Raw genomic sequence first — 20,695 nt, 5'->3', positions numbered from 1 at the left:
GCAGCTCCTCAAATGCTTGGCTATGTATCGGACTGGAATCTGTACATGTCCTTTAGTCATGGTTCACACGTCTGCTTGTAAAAAGCACATTGTTGTGTGATAAAGACATATCTTGGCCCTTAACAAAATAATCCTCTCCTGCAAATATAGCTAATTACACTTTAGGCTGTGTATCAAGTGGAGGATTAAAAACTGGTTTTCAATAATTGGTTGTTGTTGGTTAATCGCTAAGTTATATCCAACTCTTTTGCAACCCCATACACTGTAGCCCACCAGGCTCCTCTGTCCATGGGATTTTCCAGGCAAGAATACTGGAGTGGGCTGCCATTTCCTACTCCAGGGGATCTTTCCAACCCAGGGATCAAGCCTGCGTCTCCTGTATTGGCAGGTGATTCTTTATTGCTGAGCCACCAGGGAAGCCTAATTTTCAAGAATACTTTCATTTCAATGTAAGGAAAGCTGACAAACTTCCTTTGGGGACAATGGATTGTTATCTTTCTTGGAAGAGAAATTTTGTTTATGTTTATGTCTCATAGTGACTATGGCTTGACTTTATCCTTCAAGTTTTGAAATTTTTCCTAAATAGATGACAAAAGAATATGTACTGTTGCTCTTACATTCACTGGCAAAATAAATAAAAACTGATAACCTTCCAAGCGTCAATGTGATTTTTTTTTTTTTTTTTTAAGGTTTGCCGTGAATTTCAGCGAGGTAATTGTACCCGTGGTGAGAATGATTGCCGCTATGCTCACCCTACTGATGTGTCCATGATTGAGACAAGTGATAATACTGTGACCATCTGCATGGATTATATCAAAGGTCGATGCTCCCGGGAGAAATGCAAGTATTTTCATCCTCCTGCGCACTTGCAAGCCAAACTCAAAGCAGCTCATTACCAGATGAACCATTCAGCTGCCACTGCAATGGTAAGAACAGGCTAGGACTTGTCGACTCTCTGTTTGGGGATAAATGATTCATATATGCCTCAATTTGTCTAATACCCTGGAATCACAATCTTGGATAGTCATGAGTGGACCTTAAAATGAATCTCCTAGGATATAAACTGGAAAGGAAAGAACCTATTTATTCTAATTCACTAAAAGTGTCTAAAGGTAATTATTTAAAAGCTTTCCTAATGATTCTTACTGTGCTTTTTCTCCCATTTTTTAAGAAGGAGTAAATTATACAACTTAAGCAGTAAATTATTTTTGAGTGATTTTTACAGCCTAACTAACCTTAATATCCTGTGAGCCACCTAGATGGGCACTTTGCTGGTAATATCCTTAGTAACTTTCAAAAACAGAGGACTTGGAGGATGAGTTGGTAATTAAGTTCTGATTCCCAAAAGTTGATGATTTCAAGGCAGCAGCCAGGCAAGGCTTGAGGGGGAATTTCTATATGGTTGGGAGAAGAGACCTGACTATTGGGTTGCCATAGTAAGTAAATTTTGGAGAAAAGTTAGTTCTACTTAACTATGTAAGGTAGGAGGTAGAAAAAATACTTTCATAACACTATTGTATGATAGGCTGAAAAGTAGGAATTATGATTACTTAGGTTTGTCATAGCTGTCAATTATTTTGATAGGCTGTAAGCTATCCATTTCTTTTACATCCTGGACCTTTCCTCATGTAATACGGTATAACCCAAATAAGGGACAACATTCTGAGGAAAGCTCATTTTTCCTGGCTGTGGGAGAAAATCACCTCCATGACCCTGAAGCCCATGACAGAGATCTTTCCTTTTCATGAGAGAGATACATTTATTTTCAGGCATCCCTATTTATTAAGAAGGTTTTCTCATACTGAGTTAAAATCTACCTCACTTTAACTGGCACATACACTTATTTTATTACCAAAAAACGTCTATCCCTATTTCATAGGAACCTGATTCTCATGTCTTTTCTCTAAACCAAATGCCCCAAATTTCTCCAAACTTCTCTCACAGATGACAGCTCTGGGGCCACCGCACCAATGTTGGACTTGTCCCTCTTTCTCAGTAACCCTGCTCTCTCATAACTGAACCCACGACTTTGTGAAAGAGCTGAGCACCAACATAGAACACACTTATTTTCTCCCTTCATCTGGACAGCAGAATCTGTGAATGAATGTTAAAAAAAAAAAAAAAAAAGACTTCTTCACATTTTTTGTCTTAAATTCTTTTGAATGAGGGAGTTTTTAGCTATGAAAATAGGAAGGTATCCAGAATATCAATGCAGAATTTAAGCCTCCAATTGTTAGTTATTTCTGTTGGTGGCATAGAGAAAATACAGTTGGCTCCCTAAAAATAAAGGTTCTCATATGCATGGGATGCATGAGAAATGGCTTGCCTGTGCTTTGGTAAACCTGTCCCATGCTCAGTCATGGGACTTTCATATGTATGTGCCTATTTCTGATGATTTTGGTGTGTTTGGTAAGATATATATGTCAGTCCCAAATTTCCATGTAGAGTTAAATATACTATATAATAGGCCTTCAACTGATATTTTTGAACATCAATATAAAATGCCTTTCTGAGTCATCAGAGCAGAGTCTTCAAGGTAAAAGTTGCATTTACCCATAGGAATTTGTGTGAGATAAGATTAAACAAAGGGGGCTGCATGAAGAAGTTTAAACTTTCTGTATTGTAAGGATTCACAGTTGAAATGCTTTTTGAAAGGAGATTTTTTTTTTTACTCTGTTCTTGTTCATGCTCAGGTTGAAATCACTGAAAGCAACTTGTATGCATATAAAAGACTTGAAGACGTGCTATAAAGTTCCCAAATAAAAATAGAGATACTGTTAGGCCTTCTTTATCCACAGGAATAAGGAGGTCATGGCATGCCCTCTTTGGCATATGGAAGGCTAGGTACTCAGCATAAATGTGCCCATCTCCTTAAGAATTTAGAGCATACCCAGTTGTCAGCAGGACATGTTTTTAAAGTACTCTGCAGTTAGTAGAGGGAAAAATGTCAGGTCCAATTTCTCTAGTGAATCTGATCCAGGGGCAAGTTTGACTGAATATTATAAGCACAGTAGGATTTTAAAGAATTGTAGACATGAAAGGAAGATTTTAACACAGTAAGAGTAAAACCTCTTACCTTAAATTCAACCTTACAAGGTCTTAACAAAGCAAATGGTACATACCGAAATGCCCGGCGGGTCTCTAAATAAATGAGAATTGCGTACATTTTGCTAACTATGGTTTCTAGGTGAGGTGGATGGTGCAGGCGATTCATTCATTTGCTTTTTCCTTACACATTAGTTGGGAAATATACAGTTATAGGGTTTGGACCTGAAATCCTTATATAAATTGAATTTCGGAGCTACAGAATCAGACTCAGATCTACTGACATCTGTTTTTTTTTCACCTATATGCCATTTATCTCCTTGATTTAGATCAGTTTGAACTGGCAAAAATCCCTTTCCTGTTAATAAGTTGCTTCTGCTAATCTCATTGTAATAGGTGAATAGATGAGCATCGCTTACATGTTAGTTTTATGTATTTTTCATTTTTGTTTTTTTCTTTTTGGTTGCACAGGGTCTTTGTTGCTGCGTGTGGGCTTTCTCTAGTTGTGGTGCACAGACTTCTCATTGCGGTGGCTTCTGTCGTGGCGGAGCACAGGCTCTAGGGTGCCCAGGGTCCAGTAATTGCAGTTCCTGGGCTCTAAAGCACAGGCTTTGTAGTTGTGATGCTGGGGTTTGTTGCTCCACAGGCATGTTGCATCAGGGATCGGAACTGTGTCTCTTGCACTGGCAGGCAGATTCTCCACCACTGACCCACCTGGGAAGCCTTCGATGTTAATTTTAAATGATTCTTTGCTGTCAACAGCATCCTGTCACATCTTGCCCACCTGATGAAGTCCTTTTCAACTTCACTCATTTGTCTAAATTAGTGAAGCTGAAAAACTTCTTCCACCCCCGATATGTTCATTTTCTATTTTGGACTGAGTATGTAGTCATATAGTGAACGACTTCATCTCTTTAGTTGGTTACCTTGCTCAATGGTGACCCTCGCAAAGGGTGCCCAGGCCAGACTTTATTTAACTGCTGCTTGCTTGGTCTGAGTACATATTTTACTTTCCTTGGTATTACTTATTAATCTATCCTTCCCTCACAGGGCCTACAGCCTGGTACACTGCAACTGATACCAAAGAGATCGGCACTTGAAAAGGTCAGTTGTGCCCCACCAGTCTTTAATCCCAATGTGTTCCACCGCCAACAGGCTCTGCCTAACGTGCCGATGCCGCAGCCACAGCCGCAGCCGCAGTTCATTCCTACAGGTGAGAATGGGGCTGGGCCCTGTAAGTTGAGTGGTGTTGTGAGTGAATACACTTTACACCAGCTTTCAAAGAAATGGTCAATGGGTATTTTGATTAGAAATAAAACAACGCAGTTATGCTCAGTCTGTTTGTATACAGAACCAACTGTTTTCCTGTGATTCCTGAAAATTAATGGTTTTGAAATCAAACTAGGAAATGCTATCAGCATTTTTCTTTTGAGCATTTCTTAATTTTTGCTTTTCATGTTTGATTCACTTGTTTCAGTCTTAAACTAATTCTTTGACTCTTAGGTATCACTTTCAAAGGCAATGGTCTGATCTCAAAAAAGTTTCTGAGCTTCAGCATTGCAAAAATAGGTAGTCTGTATGTCTTTGATATGCCAAAGATAGCTATAATAAAACTACCTTTAAATTTAGATTACAGAATAATACAGTGTATATATATATATATATATATATATATACACACACACAATATATATATACAGTATAATACAGTGTGTATTTATATAATACAATATAAAACAGGGAGTTTTAGCCTCTACTCTTAAATCAGTTAATATAAAATATATGGAAGTTTATCACATTTTCCTAATACTTTGCAGCGTATTCTATTACCTCCTATATTCAACTATATTTACTAGTATAACAGTTTTGTACAAAATTGAAAAGAAAAATTTAAGCCATAGTCTTTTAAAATAAACATCATATAATAGTATTATATGCCTGGACTTAAAGAAACCCATTGATTCACTGATATATTAATCAGTTAATTAATTTTGAAAGAAGCCATAAAAATCTTAACTTCTGTCTAGTTACTAACCTTAATAGTTCTTCATGATACCATTTAAAAACACAATTTTTAGCCTTTTTTGACCTGGATTTGGCTAATTTAAAACTCTAGATTTATAAGCAAAACTGTCAGAAGAATCCCTTTCCCCTTAATTTATGGCAAAATAAAACCTTGTCGGGTTGAGAGCCCCCCTTGATGAAAATCCTGTTCGCCGTATGTTCACAGTCAAGCCGTTGATCACTAGGGGGTGGGGGGACATAACAGTAGATTAGTGCCCTAAGTAGAACTTCCTGGCACCAGCTGCCAGGTCTTGGTGCATATTTTGAAAATCATATATGTAATAAATTAAAACTCTCCCTTTCATAATCAAAAGCACTTAGGCTATATTAGTCCAAAATAAATATACAACCAAGTTGAGCTAATGCCTTTAAAGAAAAAATTAACATTCATTTTTATACCTAAGAATCCAAGAATTACTCTGATCACCTGGGTTTGGGGTCTTAAGCCGTAATTATGAGCATGGGAGATTACTGGATATGCATGTGCTGGTTCATTAATATTGCTAAGAATATCATTCTAGTTAAAAATTATTTCTATCAATAAAGCTTTAATAATGAAATATCTCTTTTCTTTACTTTTCACGCTTTTCTGCATGGTGTCCAGGGCCAATACTGTGCATGGCACCCGCTTCAAGTGTTGGTAGGTTTTGTACAAAAATTCTCAACTTTTTCTAATCTGAAAAGAAAAGTGTTTTTTATTGTGACTGTGAAAGAAACAAGCAACTGGATGATATAGCTGAAAATTTTCTGAGTATTTTGGTTTTAATATGGTGCTGTCTGTTACATGTTTTTGTGAAATCACAGCAGTCGTACACTCTCAAGTTCTAGTTCATTGCTGCTGTGGTTGAATACTGACCTTGCCATTTCTGTATTTTCACACTAAAAATTGTAGCTAAAATATCTTGAAACATTTCCTTATCTAGCCAGAATGGGCAGTTTTAAGAAACTAAGAAATTGTAAAATATTTAAAATACTTCAAATGTATAATTTGTAAAGTACAACAAAACCATTCCTCCCAAAAAAGGTTACCCAAAAGATCAAAATCATTCAATATTTAGATGTTGCAAAAAAGCAAAACTAGAGCCTTCTGTAGTGTTTTGTAATGCTGTCTATAGTGTTCTAGGATGAAGTGCCATCTGCACAGAAACAAGGCACCACAAAATCATTTCAAAATGACTCTTTGGGGGTATGTGATTTTTAATAAACAGTAACACACAGAACGTTTAATTAGCCACCCATCCAATATGGTAGCCATCTCAAAACCATTCTGTGCATGCGTGTGTGCTAAGTCACTTCAGTCATGTCCAACTCTGTGACCCCATAGACTGTAGCCCACCAGGCTCCTCTGTCCATGGGAATTCTCCAGGCAAAAAGACTGGAGTGGGTTGCCATGCCCTCTTGCAGGGGATCTTTCCCACCCAGGGATCGAATCCATGTCTCTTAACCTCTACCTGCGTTGGCAGGCAGGTTCTTTACCACTAGCGCCACCTAGAAAGAAAACAAGGAAAGCGACTGGTTTGCCTCTCAGAACTCCGGGGGAGTTCACGGCTCCTGTCATTTCCATAGGCACCAGGAACAGACCAGGAGAAAATAGCCCTGTTCCATACAGGGAAGAATTACCCCACCTCACCCCACCATCTCATATCAATCCAGTTCCTTTTATCCTTTTCGAGAGTTTGCAACAGCTTGACCTGCATCTCATTGGTCAGCCAAAGTTGATGCAGAGTCAAGGGGTTTATCAAGATAAAGCAAAAACCTCAAGATGACAGCCACATAGTAGATGCACTCACTGACAGGTGAGGCCACTGTTATTAGTGATGCCCTGTCAGAATTAAAAACGTCTCCACTGATACTAACAGAAGCATTATATGCATATGATTAGGAGAACAGACTTTTGCAAGTTCATGAAATGTGTCTCCATCTACCCATTTTGTGCCTCTGCTCCCTTGTCCTTTTGCCTAAGAGCTTTGTGTAGGAATGCAAACTGCATGCTCCACTGGTACTGCTCCCTGTGCAATTGCTGTGCTCCTAAAGGGGAAACAAGAGTGTTTTTAGAACTCACATGTGCTACAATAAGGGATGGACTTCCCTGATGGCTCAGATGGTAAAGAATCTGCCTGCAGTGCAGGAGACCCGGGTTCAATCCCTGGATTGGGAAGATCCCCTGGAGGGGAGGGTATGACTACCCACTCCAGTATTCTTGCCTAGAGAATTTCCATGGACAGAGGAGTCTGGCAGGCTACAGTCCATGGGATCACAAACAGTCAGACGTAACTGAACGACTAACACTTTCACTTCACTTTTCACAATAAGGGGTGTTGATAGGTAGAGATAGATGGGCATGAGCAATTATTGCAGAGTTTCTGTTAATCACCACTTGGGGTACATTTATGGTTTCTATGACATTGCATACGTTGATTTTCCTCTCCCTAGGCCATTCACTTTCTCTGTCAACTTTCAGAAAATCTGAATTCAATCGATGTAGATGCAAAGTATTACATATGCCCACTTGCCATTCACACATTAATTCCTTGGTTGGCTTTGCAAAATGAGTTAGAAAAAAAGAAGAGCATCCAAGAAACTTTGAAAATGACATAGAAACTAGAAAAGGCAAAGAGAAATCCACCTGAAAAAAGTTGTTACTGCTGCTAGTCACTGTCGCTGTACTATTTGCAGTGAAGGCAAGATTTCATTGGATATTTACTATGAAGTTCCCCTTGGAAACTTGGGCTATTTATGAAACAATAAATAAGCAGCCTGAGTAGTTTCATAAGTAGCCCAAGTTTCCAAGGGCTTTGCCACAGATGTGCATAAAACCTGCACACATAGTCCACTGTATTCTTTGTATATGCTCTCTACCATATACCCACCAAACTATAATCTTTTTGTATGCAAATCAGGTAAGTATATTTATATGAAACTGTCCCTCTGCACCTACAAATCTAGTGACAGCACTCATGTCTGTCATGAGTTAATGAACCCAAATACCAATTTACAGTTCCATATTCCCATTGTGAATACACAACCAAGTTACTTTTCTGCTTGACTAGCTATTCATAGAGATAGCCTTGGTAAAAACAGATTTGTCCTAGGCACCCGTTGTAACCCCTTCTGAAAATTTGGCCCTTGAAGTCAACTACAGTGTGATTCTGTTCAAAAACTAACTATTGGTAAATGTTGAGAATGATTCCATTTTCCTTAATGGTAACTATAATTGGCTTTCCCCTTTTCTCTTTTTAAATTTTTCCCCCTTCCATGCTGTGTTGCTTTGCACTGACTGTGATTGCATGTTGCACCCTGGCGTATTCATCATGATGATGTCACATGGCTTGTTGCTGCGATACCTGCCACGCCCCATTCCATCGTTTATATCGTGGTTGCTCCACCCTCTCGTGTGTTGCTTCCATGATTCCTACTGAAAGTGCCCATGATGCACAGTGCTGCACCCACCACTATGTCTGCAGCACCACCACCTGCTACCAGCATTCCCTTCGTTGCAACAGCTCCAGGCAATCAGGTTTGGCCATTTATTTCACCTGTTTGGACCTAGCTAACTACAGTGTGTTGATAAGGCACAGTATATGCTTTGGGGATTGGTGAGAGATATTAGTCTTTCTTAAGCCATTCTTAGATTTAGAATTTTTCTTTTTCTGTATATTCTGGACAGATGTTCCTGCTTTGCTACACATCCTGAGATGAATCAGCAGAATAGGCTCTTTTAATTGGTTACAGATGTTACCCAATAGATTATATATACAGTTGTTGCTACTACACCAATCCTCAAATACATATACTAATTTTTTTTAATGTTTCCTCATTGGTTGAGAACAGAATTTACTTTACTACCATTTCTAGTTATTGCATTTGAACTTTTGCTTAGTACTGTCATCACCTTTGTCTTCAGGTCTACTGGAAAGAAAGATAACACATTTCTTTCCAAGGCACAGATATGCTTATCATGACCCAGTGATTACATGAGAAATTCCTTCTTATACATTAGATGTGTTTGTCATGTTTTAATTTTCATTTGCTTGAGGTTTTTACAGGCAGAGTCACAAGACAAATGATGAATTTGGGGGAAGTCTTGAAATTGTAAGGAGATACTTAAAATAATTATTGTGTAATATGATGGGTATTTCACCTTATTAAAATGGTAACCACACTTTAAGACTTTAAGTCCACTGTTGTTTTAAGTACAAGTTTGATAACCCTATAGGACACAGAGCATTAATTCATTGGGGAAACAAACCACATTCTAACCTGTGCTTTGCAACATTAACTATTACTGGATATGGTTAATATGTCAAAATTTTTCTATGAAATTGATTATGGTTTTTGATTACCATGTCCAAGCAGTGAACAAAATAAATGGAATTCTCTCAAGAAACTGTTTTAATCTAAAATCTTTTTTACTACTATAGATACCCCCATTATCAGTAGATGAACTGAATAACAGCATGTTTGTTACACAGATGTAGAAGTTCCCAGTAGAACAGTAAGTTTCTTTAAGTATTAATGTAATATTTGTAGGTTATATCTTTTATCTACGCAGTTGCATTTGCTAAAGAGTTTGGTAAATATTTTCATTAATAGACATTGCTTATCATTTTAGAGCTCAATTTAAGCATTCTAAATTTTCCACCTTGAATTGTGGAGAGCAAATATGCGATTTTTTAATATGAAAATGACAGCTGGTATTGTATTTTCCCAATGAACTTATAAATTCCTAAATGTTTTCCCATTATTCAAGGGGTATGACTGGTTAGCCAAAGACACAGATCGCTTCTGAATTTTAATCTTTTAACATTTTTCTAGCTTTGTTTTTTTTTTTTTCAATTGAAATAAAGCTAGGTAATTTTGTCACAATTTGATGAAGATGATTGTCTTAAAGATAGCAAGCAATGCACTTCTCCTGAGAATTAAAGAGCGCCTCCACATTCTGCCACTTTGTGTCGCTCCCCATGTAGGTCTAGCAGATTTGCTCCAGCTGTTTGCAATTTTCAGCAACTTAATTTAGCAATTTAATCATTATTTTCATTCAAATCATGACACCTTTTTTTGTGGTTTTTGTTGCTGTCTTCAGAGATTCCCCCCTTCACCTTTGATTTCCTATGCTTGGTCCAGAGCCTGGTCCAGAGCAACGCACTTAAATTGAGCAGTCCTTCACTTGGAACGAGTGACTTTGGAAGTCACTTAAGACTCTGAGGCATCTTAATTGATTATAGGGAGTTACTAAAAAAAAAAAAACAATACCCTGGTTCTGAATTGCATCCATTAGTCAGTGAAAGCTTGAAGTTTTCATCATGGGAGTGTCTGACTTGGTTGAAGCAGGCAACAGTGCCGATCTCTTGATGGACTGGTTCCCCAGAAGCTGACTAGCATTTGTTTCTTGCTGAGGACATGCAGGCCCAGAACACTAATGGTTCTGGACAGAGCATATAGACAACTGTACAGTACCCAAACAGGTCCCCTTAATCATAAGGAATGTTCTAAAAAGACATCTTGGCATATACAGAATAACTGAAGTAGCTGTATATTGTAGTCATCTTCAGAGGTATCGTTTGTTATAGTGGCAACTTGGGAATAGTACCAAATGTGAGAATAATAGGTTTTATAAACATTTGCCTGATTTTCATGGACTGCTTCACATCAAGGTAAACAAAAGTGGTCAAATACAGTTAAGTTTCCAACAGAACATGTTTGGGAATAGTGATTCCTTTTTGCTTGATTCCGTGAGAGAAGTTAGATTTGGCACACCATAATCATTGCAACATGTAACACATGTTGATCATTTTTCCAGAATGCAAAAATGTAATCTTGTAAAATACTGTGTACCCAGAATTCACACTTAGGCCATTCATGTGTAGGTCCAAAACATTCAGATCAAATAAAAGTTTGTTTAATACTTGCATATTTCAAAATGGAATCAAATATATTTTCTCAATATATGCTTGTTGGAGGAAGTGAATGGATGGGTCGATGTTCATCAAACAGTTTTGGCATTGTGCAGATAATACCTGAAACAGTTGAGTGCTTCTCTGATAACTTAAGGGCAACTGTCTACATTGGCATTCAGCGAGAACCATGGACTGTCATGGTATGTGACTCCTTAGTAAACATTCCCAACAGTTCAGTTTTCACAGATGTAGACTATGAAATTCAGGATGGGGAATATCTTGGCATATGGTTCACACACAGAACTAGAACAAAAACCAAATATCCTGACTCCTACCTCTATAACCATCCAATATTTCTCACTCTTTTTTTTCCATTTCAGTTGAAATTCTGAACAACAGAGTTACAGATTACCAGAATCTCTCCGTGAGGACCTCCACATGGCCTTTCTATATTCATTCACGTATGTCCTCTTCTACCAACACAACAATAAGCGTGGTGCAGTCAATATATTAAAACAAACATGCCAACCAACACATTCAGAGAAAAAATAAAGCATTAAACAAAGGAGATGTTAAAACACAAATGGAAAACAAATAACTACCATCTGTCTATCTTATTTGAATTACTATGTAAAACAGCATAACATTTTGTAATTTATCACGTGTTTCTCTGTGATTTCCCAGTAACTGTTATGCTGAGTGAATCTCTACAGTGGACTGTTGGCTTATTGTGCATTCTTGGTGGATAAATATTCCTCTGTTTTGAAGTGTTAACCTTACCAGTTTGTTTACACAGTAGTCTATTGGGCTGATTCAGAATGTAACACGTATGTCCAGTACCATTTTCCTCATTATTGTATCATATTGGATTGTTGTGTGTTGTTAGGTTTTTACATAGTATATAGTGTTTTACTGTAATGTGTGATGTTTGATTTTAACTAAAATGTTATCAATGGGAAACAGAAACACACGTGCTTGAAAAACATGACAGGTTAATATTGATATGCTCTCTCTTTAGAATATTTCTGTAGGTTTCTTGAGGCAGACATTTAAAAGGCCTCTCTTTTGAGTATATCTAAAACCTGTCCATAAACATGCATGTATATAATTTGTACCTGTAGATCTGACTTTGTATAGTACAGTCAACGTTACTAGATTTTTTTGTGAGAGAGGAAAATTACCTGAAAATAGCCGGGAACGTCTTAAAACATTAACCTGAATTTCACTTCTTAAGTAGCTTGCAAAAGCTACTTAAGGAAAATTCTGGATTTACCTTTAAATGGTTTTCTCAGCATTTAGACTATAAATTGTGTAAAGTGCCCATTACAGGTTTTGTGGCTCAAGAATCCTGTCTTCTAGGCTGAGTGTCTAAAACTGAGCGATTTGTAATCTTCAGCTGAAAAAGTGGTTCTTGGAAGCTTAAAGGTATTTTAATTACAGGTTATAAATTAAACAGAGAGAGGGGGGGCGTGGAGATAGTTTTTACATTTTGGAGGAAGTGTGTAAAAACCATTGCAATGTAACCTTTGATACAAGTGCCATTTTCCAAGTGGAAATGGCTCATGCTCTTTACACTACTCTTTGAATAACAAGGAAGATGCAATCTGGAAAAGTCAGTCAGGGTGAAGGAAAATTGGTTCCAAGTGAGGCCTTTCCTCCCCAAATGGACAGTCTTTTCTGTTGATCACAGTTGGAGACTTTGAGTATAGGCTTGGAGAAATGGCGGGGCTGGGGAGAGAGGGAGCCACTTGAAATTACTCTTCGATTCATTTAAACTTTCTTGAAAGGATGGCCACAGTTGTCTTTAGTTTCAGTTCAACTGAGTTTTCCATTTTGTTAAAACATTTCAGTGAAGGAGCAAGCACCTGGGATATATGTTATTAATACATTTTCGCCTTCCCAAACTTTATTAGCAACAGAATCTCTCATATCACAACCAAGCCTCTTTTTTGTTTCTTTGGATTTCTTTTTTTATATGTTTTGAAAATTGTAAGAGTTTGTAACACCCTTTAGGTGAAATGGAGTGGCTGCACTCCACAGAACTGACCTGAATTCACACTACTAATACTTTTGAAATAATTGAATAGCCAAGTAGAAGAGTAATTAATTCCTATGGTATGTCACATACCTCCTCCACCCCACTCAGTTATTAAAGTTACTATTATTGATCAGTGGTAGAACCACATGATAATTTGCATCGGTTTAGATAGATTTAGTATTTTCTAGTAAATATATGTTCCCTCACTGGAAAGCATAAAGTCATCAAATTTGTTGTATGTCCCAAGTTTACCATTCTCCTTCATGAAAATGACAAGCCAAGGGAAAATCAGGTTTTGGATACCTCAAGCCAGCCAGTAGTATTTGAAGCACAGACCAATGGAACTGGCAGAAACCTTTTCACCACCAGGGCATGTGACTTGTCCAGGACTGCCTAGCTACTTGGTAGAAGTTGGACCCAGAAATATCTCCAGACCCCGGTTGTTCCTCCATTTCATGTTGTCTGTGCTTCAGAACATTTGAGACTCCAGCCCCAAGCAGATCAATTTGGCTCAGAATACAAAAGAGCAAAATTAGCTCTTCAGTGGCTCATATCCTGTTGATCTTAATTACCAATTTGAATTGTGATCATCAGTGATTTCTAAGTGATCTTGCTTGTATTACACCATTGTCATCTGCTAACAGCATTGTCTGGAGTTAGAGAACAGGAGGCGTGTTGAATTTTACCTACTGGTCCTTTGAACCACTTAATTTCTATTTCCCAAAATCTTGACTCTGCACTCTAGCAATGTTACTTGTGTTTGGAGCTGAGTTTTATAAAACCTGTCCTCGGGCCTCTCCAGAAGGGCAGATTTGATCGAGGAAGGATGTATACTCTAGATGTATTCCTTAAAAGAGACAGAGACATCTTCAGTGTGATACAAAGTTTTTTGGGTCATTTGACGTTTTGATACAGCATACTGTCTCATTTTTTAAACTTCTGACAAGGATGTACATGAACAATAAACCTAGAGTACAGCTGTTTGCGTGTTGCCTTAAGCACTGGAAGACATGAATAGTGATGTGTTTTTGAGTAAGAGGTTCAGTGAGAGTTATTCAGGGTAGTGGTATTTTTGGTGCCACAGTTTTTTTATATTGTTGGCATTGTAAAAGTTGCTTTGTGAGTGAATTTAGAGAAAGAAAACTCAAATCACTAAGGTTCTGATGTGAAAGAATTTTGACAAAAATGCAATATTAAGATAGCACTCTTTAGCTGTGCAATGACTTATTCAAATGATCTTTATTCAAGAAAAGACAAGTGATAGACTATAAAGTTCTGGTGAAAAAGAGAAGTCACAAAACTAATCAGTGACTCTAAATGACAATTAGTAGATTAAGTGTATATATGTAAAATTCTAATCACTTGTGATTCTTAGTTAACATTTTATAAGCTTTGTAGTTTACAAGGGCCTCTTTTTTATTTATCCAAAATTATTCTTTTTGTCCCCTTCTCTCAGTCTCTTTCAAAAATACACAACTGTGCTGCAACTTGGAAAATAATCTAAATGTTTAAGAAGGTTTTAGTAATGTCAAATTTCCAAAAGCACTATGTGACCGTAACATACGTACGTTTTAAAGAGGGATTACAATTACATTTAAATGGATTCATAAAATCGCTATGTGAAGTATAGTATTTGCTTTTGCAGTTGGAGCATGATTCCTCAGCTAGCTGTTGCATTTCATTTCACTTGTCTAGAGTCTTTAATTTGTAGTTAATTGCAATGTGTAAAGCCATCTTCTGCCTACTCCATCAATCTTCTCCATCCATTCCTGAACACACTGAAGCACTTTGATCTTGCCGTAAGTGTTGTCCTATACCACTAGGCTGTGTTCACTAATGGGCAGCCTCAGCTCACCAGCTTTCCAATTTGGGCAAAGCAAGTACCTCCTCCCTACCATCAGCAGGAACCAAATAAAAATGAATCATTACAGCATGAATCTCTTTTTCATGATACGACCAAGAAGCACAGTGAGGTCCAATTAAGGACAACATTGGCATTAAATTTTGTTAAATAACGTATAGGGAAGGCCCATGTGCTACTTGGAACGTTATTTCAGCCTTCCGCCACTCCTTTAGAGAGTTTATGAGGATGCTCTTAGATAATGCAGCCACAGGTTTTCAGGTTATTTCAGTCTGTAGGGTAGGCTGTGATGCACAGAATGAATAGAAACTGGAATCTTCTTGCTTTGAATCTCTTTTGCATTTCACACATGTTTAAATAGAAATAGGTACATATGATTTCCCAATTCTGTTGAATAGATTTAGGAAGATGGTGGCCTCACTTTTTATTTTATCAGTGCCTGGCAAAGGCAATAGAATGAACACTAGGTAACAGAGTATCACAACTTTTTTTTGCAAGTTTAACTGATAGCACCTAATCCAACTGTAAATATAATTACAAATAAGGTTCTGAGCACCAACTCACTAATCGGTGCCATGTTTTCCTTTTTCTTGTTTTTAAAGTTTTTATTTTGTTCCTTTTTCATATCTTTAAGTAGTTCACGAATTTAATCTTGAAGGAGAGTTAGAGAAAATTTTAAGATTTTACTACGTGTATTCAACCCGCCTAGATAGATCTTCAACTGACACTGAAGCAAGGTGTAGAGTCTAGTTCATGACTATTTCTTACAGTTCACAATTTAAGAACAAAGTTAACTTTATATACAAATAATAATTTTTAACTAATTATATTTAGTTGTTGCTTCAGCAACAAACCTACAACATGGCTACCTTTAGACATTTTTGTGTGTGTGAAAATTTTACTTGTAAAACTGTGGCTTTTTTGACAGTGTAGCATGTAGCAGATACAACTCAAAGCGCAGATATAGATATGGTTGATTTTTCTTTTTAATCCCAAAGTTCCCTGTGAAAACTGAATTTGCGTCCTTCTGTGACTTTTTGAGCAAAAAGTTTACAACATGTGGATTCTAGATCAGGCTTTAGAGCTGATAGAATTTGTTGTGTGGATAGGGTTATTCCACAGTATTTAGACACAATTGTATTCATAATATGTCCTGATCTCTTTTTATGACCTTATTCAAAATTACTCAAGTGGCATAGCTGTAGCTACAAAAATTTTCTTACTCAAATCTATCCAAAGGAGGGTTAAAGAATGACAAAAGCGCAGATTACATTCATTCACGTTGGTGAACTCATTCATACAGATACTGTGGAATGACCCCATAACAGTGTTGAAGAGACATATGCTGCAGTTAACTGATGGTCTCAGTTAGGGTGCGAACGTGTGAGACACACCTTTTTTGCACTTATGTACATAGTTCATGAAAGTGACCCTTGGAGTTTTGTTTTTTTAATATAAGAAGTCTGTGATAATAGTGGAAAAGTTAGTAAGAGAGAGTTATTTCTAAGACTTTGAGAAGAAGGTGTTTTTTTTTTCCTACAAGACTTAACTAAAGCATGATGTTGCTTTCCTGTTGTGGAGGCTTTCTAGTTTGCTACAGCTCACCATAAGACAAGACTGGTGGCAGGTAACAGGTCAGCTTCAGCCAGTGGCACTAAACAAAAGTTCATGTACTTCACCTTTTAGCAAGATCGCTAGCAAAGATTGTTTTGTGAATTAATCCTCAAATGCACACACACAACCCCAGGCAGGTTTGTGGTGCTAAGGTCTTTTTTCAATGGTTACAAGCAGTGAAGTACCTTGTAAGCTGCAAGATGGATATTCCCATTCTGATCCAATTAGATTTCATCTTTCACAGAAAATGATCAATTGAGATATATTGGTTACATCAATTAATATATATTTATGTGACAATCAAATTGTTAACCCTGGCCACTATTTCCCCTTCAAGATCCAGAAGCCAAAACCAAATTGGCAACTATTGAAAGATATAATTTAACAGTTAAGTATGGCCAGCACAGAGCATTTGATCCCCTCCAACAAAGGGAAAAAAATGTTCCTGACACAATTTTATATTTACTTTATACCTGTTCAGTGGAAGCTATTTTCTGACTTAGCTTTAGCAGATTAGACAGTGCTTCACTGTGCCACTTCAGCCTCCTACTCTTTTAATGAAACAGAAGAGAACCAGCCAAAATCTTACATATTAATACACTGGAGCTAGAAAAGAATGTCAGACCATCTCTTTCAGCTCCCGCGTCACCTACAAATCACCATTTATCTTTTTGTTGCCTCCAGGCAATGAGGCTTAGAAAAAGGTCAAGATTAGAAAGGTTTAAGGATAGATCATCATACAGACTTTGAGTCCTTCCCATCTTGAGACCCGTTGCCCTTGCCCTGGAAAAGGAGCCCATCTTGGGGTTGACAGAGTTGGTGTTAGTATTGTTACTGATCTTGATAGTTCTCACTTACAGAGACATGAAAATAAGCCAAAGCCAGAAAGCAATCCAAGCCTTACAGTTGTCCAATAGCTCAGGGCCAGTTGGTCAGAAATTTGTTCCCCCCCACCCCCTACTTCAATCCATGATCACTTACAGCTAACAGCCTGACCATCTGATCAGCATTTCCATTGATGTAAAATGTAAGCATTCATTCATTTTGTAGTTACCACCAACGTATTTTCCCAGCTTAACCCATGTTCTTGTGTTAATATTTCCTTGTGAAAATATAAGCCACACGGATATATTTTCATAAGGTCAATAGAAATATAGTAAGATTTTAAGTTAGGCAGAATCAACTATAAAATAGTAAGAGTGAACCTAGAAGCATCACAAAAGATAATCAGTTCACCGATGGCATGTTGTACGTACTGACAGCCACCGGGTCACATTCTTTGGAGCTTAAACACAGTGCTGTCTTTTGAGTAAGTAAAATTAGAGGATAAAAGGACCTCTGTTAAACCCAGAAAAGGATTTAGTTTCGTTAATTCAGTTTCCACCCGCTACACTTCTTCCCTGGAAGAGAACTACCCATCAACACCCCAAAGCAGGATTATCCCAGAGGCATTTTCTCTTTAACCATCCTCAATTATAGCATACTTAGGAAATGTATCACTGTGAAATAAATCAAGCTGCATCGTATTACTTTAGTTGTTTTAAGAAAAAACCTCTATAAAATAACCCAACTTTAAGCAGTCCTCTTTCCCCACACACAACCTAAGCATTTATCTGTCATAGAACTGCATGATTACAAAGCTTTATTTCTGTATACAGATGCTATTTGTTAATGATGGAAACCAAATTATTTTGTTGCTGTGTCTTTTGTCTCTAGCAGTTGAGAGAATTATTATGACTAGTATATCATTGGATTTGAGGGTTGCCATTGTCAAAATCAATTTTCTTGTATTACTGTAGTTGCATTAATTATTAGAAAATGAACCATTCGTTACATGCACCAAAATTACAATAATTTAAATAAGACTTTTAAAAGATGCTCCTAAATATATTCTTTTTTAAGATGCTAACTATGCATTCATATAACAGCAGTCCGGTATAATGTAGAAAATGGAAGCACATATTTTGGACAGAAAAATGCCAATTTACATACAATATAAAATTATTAACCCTGTGCAACAATTATAGATTTAAATAATGGTCATAATATTTAATAAGTATAGACTGTTCCCATAATATTTTGCCTCCAAAATGCAATAGCTCATTTCCTCAACTGCTATCAGTAGGTCAGATGCTTTGATTTTCTTGTTTTTGTTTTTCCAAGTTATAGTGCTATACTGCTTGTTTGTGTTTAGAAGTGTGCATTATGCGATTCATTTTAGTATGCTATTTCCATGTTGTTTATTTTTTGTTCTTTTAATAAAACGTGTAAATTTCCTGGTTTTGTCTTTTTTTATGAATCCATATTCACACATTAGGAGTTCACTTAAAAGCTATTTGTCTTCGAGTATATTAATCTTAATATTTGGTAATTCTAATGTAAAATTTGATTTGGTTTAATGCTATATTTCATACATAGAATAAATTTATTTCTAAATATATACCTTCAGTATTTTGAATTATATAGCTAATACATCCAGTGTATTATATTATTCTTATAATATTGAGATCACTACCACAAGAAAGACACACTTAGATTTTAGCAAAAGAATGCTAAACATTGTGAGATAGTGCTCACTGGTTTCTATTGTGCTTCAGAAATTCCGAGGCATATTCTAAAATATATTATTATTAGGAGTTTGTATTTTCCTGTTATTGATTTCTATCCTTTATCTTGAGTGTCATGAATGAAACCAGTGTCATTCATTTTATTCTTTTCAAGATGGGCATCACTGGTTTCACAACACCAGGATGGATGACTTTCCTTTTAAATGTTTTCTCTCACTTCAAATTGGCTTTCTCCAACCAATGGCACAGGAATGAAAGGATAATCAGTTTTGTTCTTTAAGGAAAGCAAAATGTAACTTGGTAACACTTTATTTAGTCAGATTTCTGAATACTTAAAACACTAATCAGGAACTTCTCCACTGTCCAGTAGTTGGCTTATAGAAAACTGAGGTGAAGAGACTTTGGATAAGAGGTTGTGACAGAGTGAAAAAGCCCCTGATGCTGGGAAAGATTGAAGGCAAAAGGAGAAGGGGGTGGCAGAGGATGAGATGGTTAGATAGCATCACTGACTCAATGGACATGAACTTAAGCAAACTCCAGGAGATAGTGGAGAACAGGGAACCCTGGGATGCTGTAGTCCATGGGGTCACAGAGAGTCGGACACGACTGAGCAACTGAACAACAAAGTATTATTCACACATCTAGGACAATGAAAAGGGCCAGAAAGGAGGCTGCATTCTTTTCCAGTATCAGCTGAGTCATACAGAGCTACTAGCTTCCTGGCCCCTTGTGCCCTGCTAGACTATTTCTCAGTGTGGTTCCCACTGCAGCATTTCTTGATAAGCTGACTTTGAGCCCTTTGATGTGTTTGATATGTTTCTGTGACTGATAATTCCACACTAAAACCAGTTCAGTATATAGACATTTACAAGAGGTCTTTGGCCTCTAAATAATTCAGCTAATGTCTCTCTCTTTGAAGCTGCTGAATGATAACAGCAAGAATTCAGGGCAGGCATTCTCGACTGTCATCAAAATGGAGTTTCTACCAGGCAGAGGGAAGTTGACCCAGGGGCAAAACCAGGTGTTAACTGAGTTTACCTTGGCATTTGCCGACCATTTCCACAACATCCTTTTAAGTCCCTCCTTTTCTCATCCCCTGGCCTTCCAGAAGCCCCAAGATAGCAACTTATCAGGCCTGCTTCCCCAGATATGGGTTTTTTTTTCCCATTAGAACTTTCCTATTGGTTATCTCAGGCTATGGACAGCAGCTCATCACTGAGATCTAAGAGACAAAACACACTAAGGTGTTAGCAGCCGTGCTTAATGTGCGGCCCCTCCTGGGAGTGTTTATATTTTAAAAGGCATGACTCTGGTGGTCAAGTATCAGAGGCCACATGCACGGATGAGGGAGAAACGCTTTACTGAAGCAAAACCCTGGGCACTTGAATCACAATATTTAACCAGCAACCAAATTGCTATGGATGGGCGGTACAGCCATTCACTACCTCAAGAAGGCCAAAAAAGGCAGACTCCTGTAATTTTCTCATGGTCAGGAAAGTTCTGATATAATAATGAGTCTAAAATACTGACTTGATACTGGATATCCCCAAATTCCACAGACCTGAATCCACCCTCATGGTCCACTTTGGTAGTAAAGAGCATAACAGAG

General features: G+C 37.4%; 1 protein-coding gene across 13 annotated transcripts in view; it reads left to right on the top strand.

Moving 5' to 3' along the window:
• MBNL3 (muscleblind like splicing regulator 3) overlaps positions 1-18,795 on the top strand; it is a 121,112-nt gene extending 102,317 nt beyond the window's left edge. For 8 of the 13 annotated variants that reach the window (XM_070783680.1, XM_070783679.1, XM_070783676.1 and 5 more), the window contains 6 exons: positions 690-926; positions 4,096-4,258; positions 5,714-5,749; positions 8,532-8,626; positions 9,531-9,604; positions 11,387-18,795. In XM_070783680.1, the coding sequence (XP_070639781.1) occupies positions 690-926; positions 4,096-4,258; positions 5,714-5,749; positions 8,532-8,626; positions 9,531-9,587 (588 nt within the window). In that variant the 3' untranslated portion in view covers positions 9,588-9,604; positions 11,387-18,795. The remainder of the gene's footprint in view (positions 1-689; positions 927-4,095; positions 4,259-5,713; positions 5,750-8,531; positions 8,627-9,530; positions 9,605-11,386) is intronic. The other 5 variants (XM_070783681.1, XM_070783682.1, XM_019956069.2 and 2 more) reach the window with 5 other exon arrangements.
• The last annotated feature ends 1,900 nt before the right edge of the window (positions 18,796-20,695 follow it).

Source organism: Bos indicus, chromosome X (assembly GCF_029378745.1).
Source record: "Bos indicus isolate NIAB-ARS_2022 breed Sahiwal x Tharparkar chromosome X, NIAB-ARS_B.indTharparkar_mat_pri_1.0, whole genome shotgun sequence".
NCBI lineage: Eukaryota > Metazoa > Chordata > Mammalia > Artiodactyla > Bovidae > Bos > Bos indicus.
The sequence above is the reverse complement of the archived record's forward strand: the minus strand, read 5'-3'. Positions and strand labels throughout refer to the sequence as shown.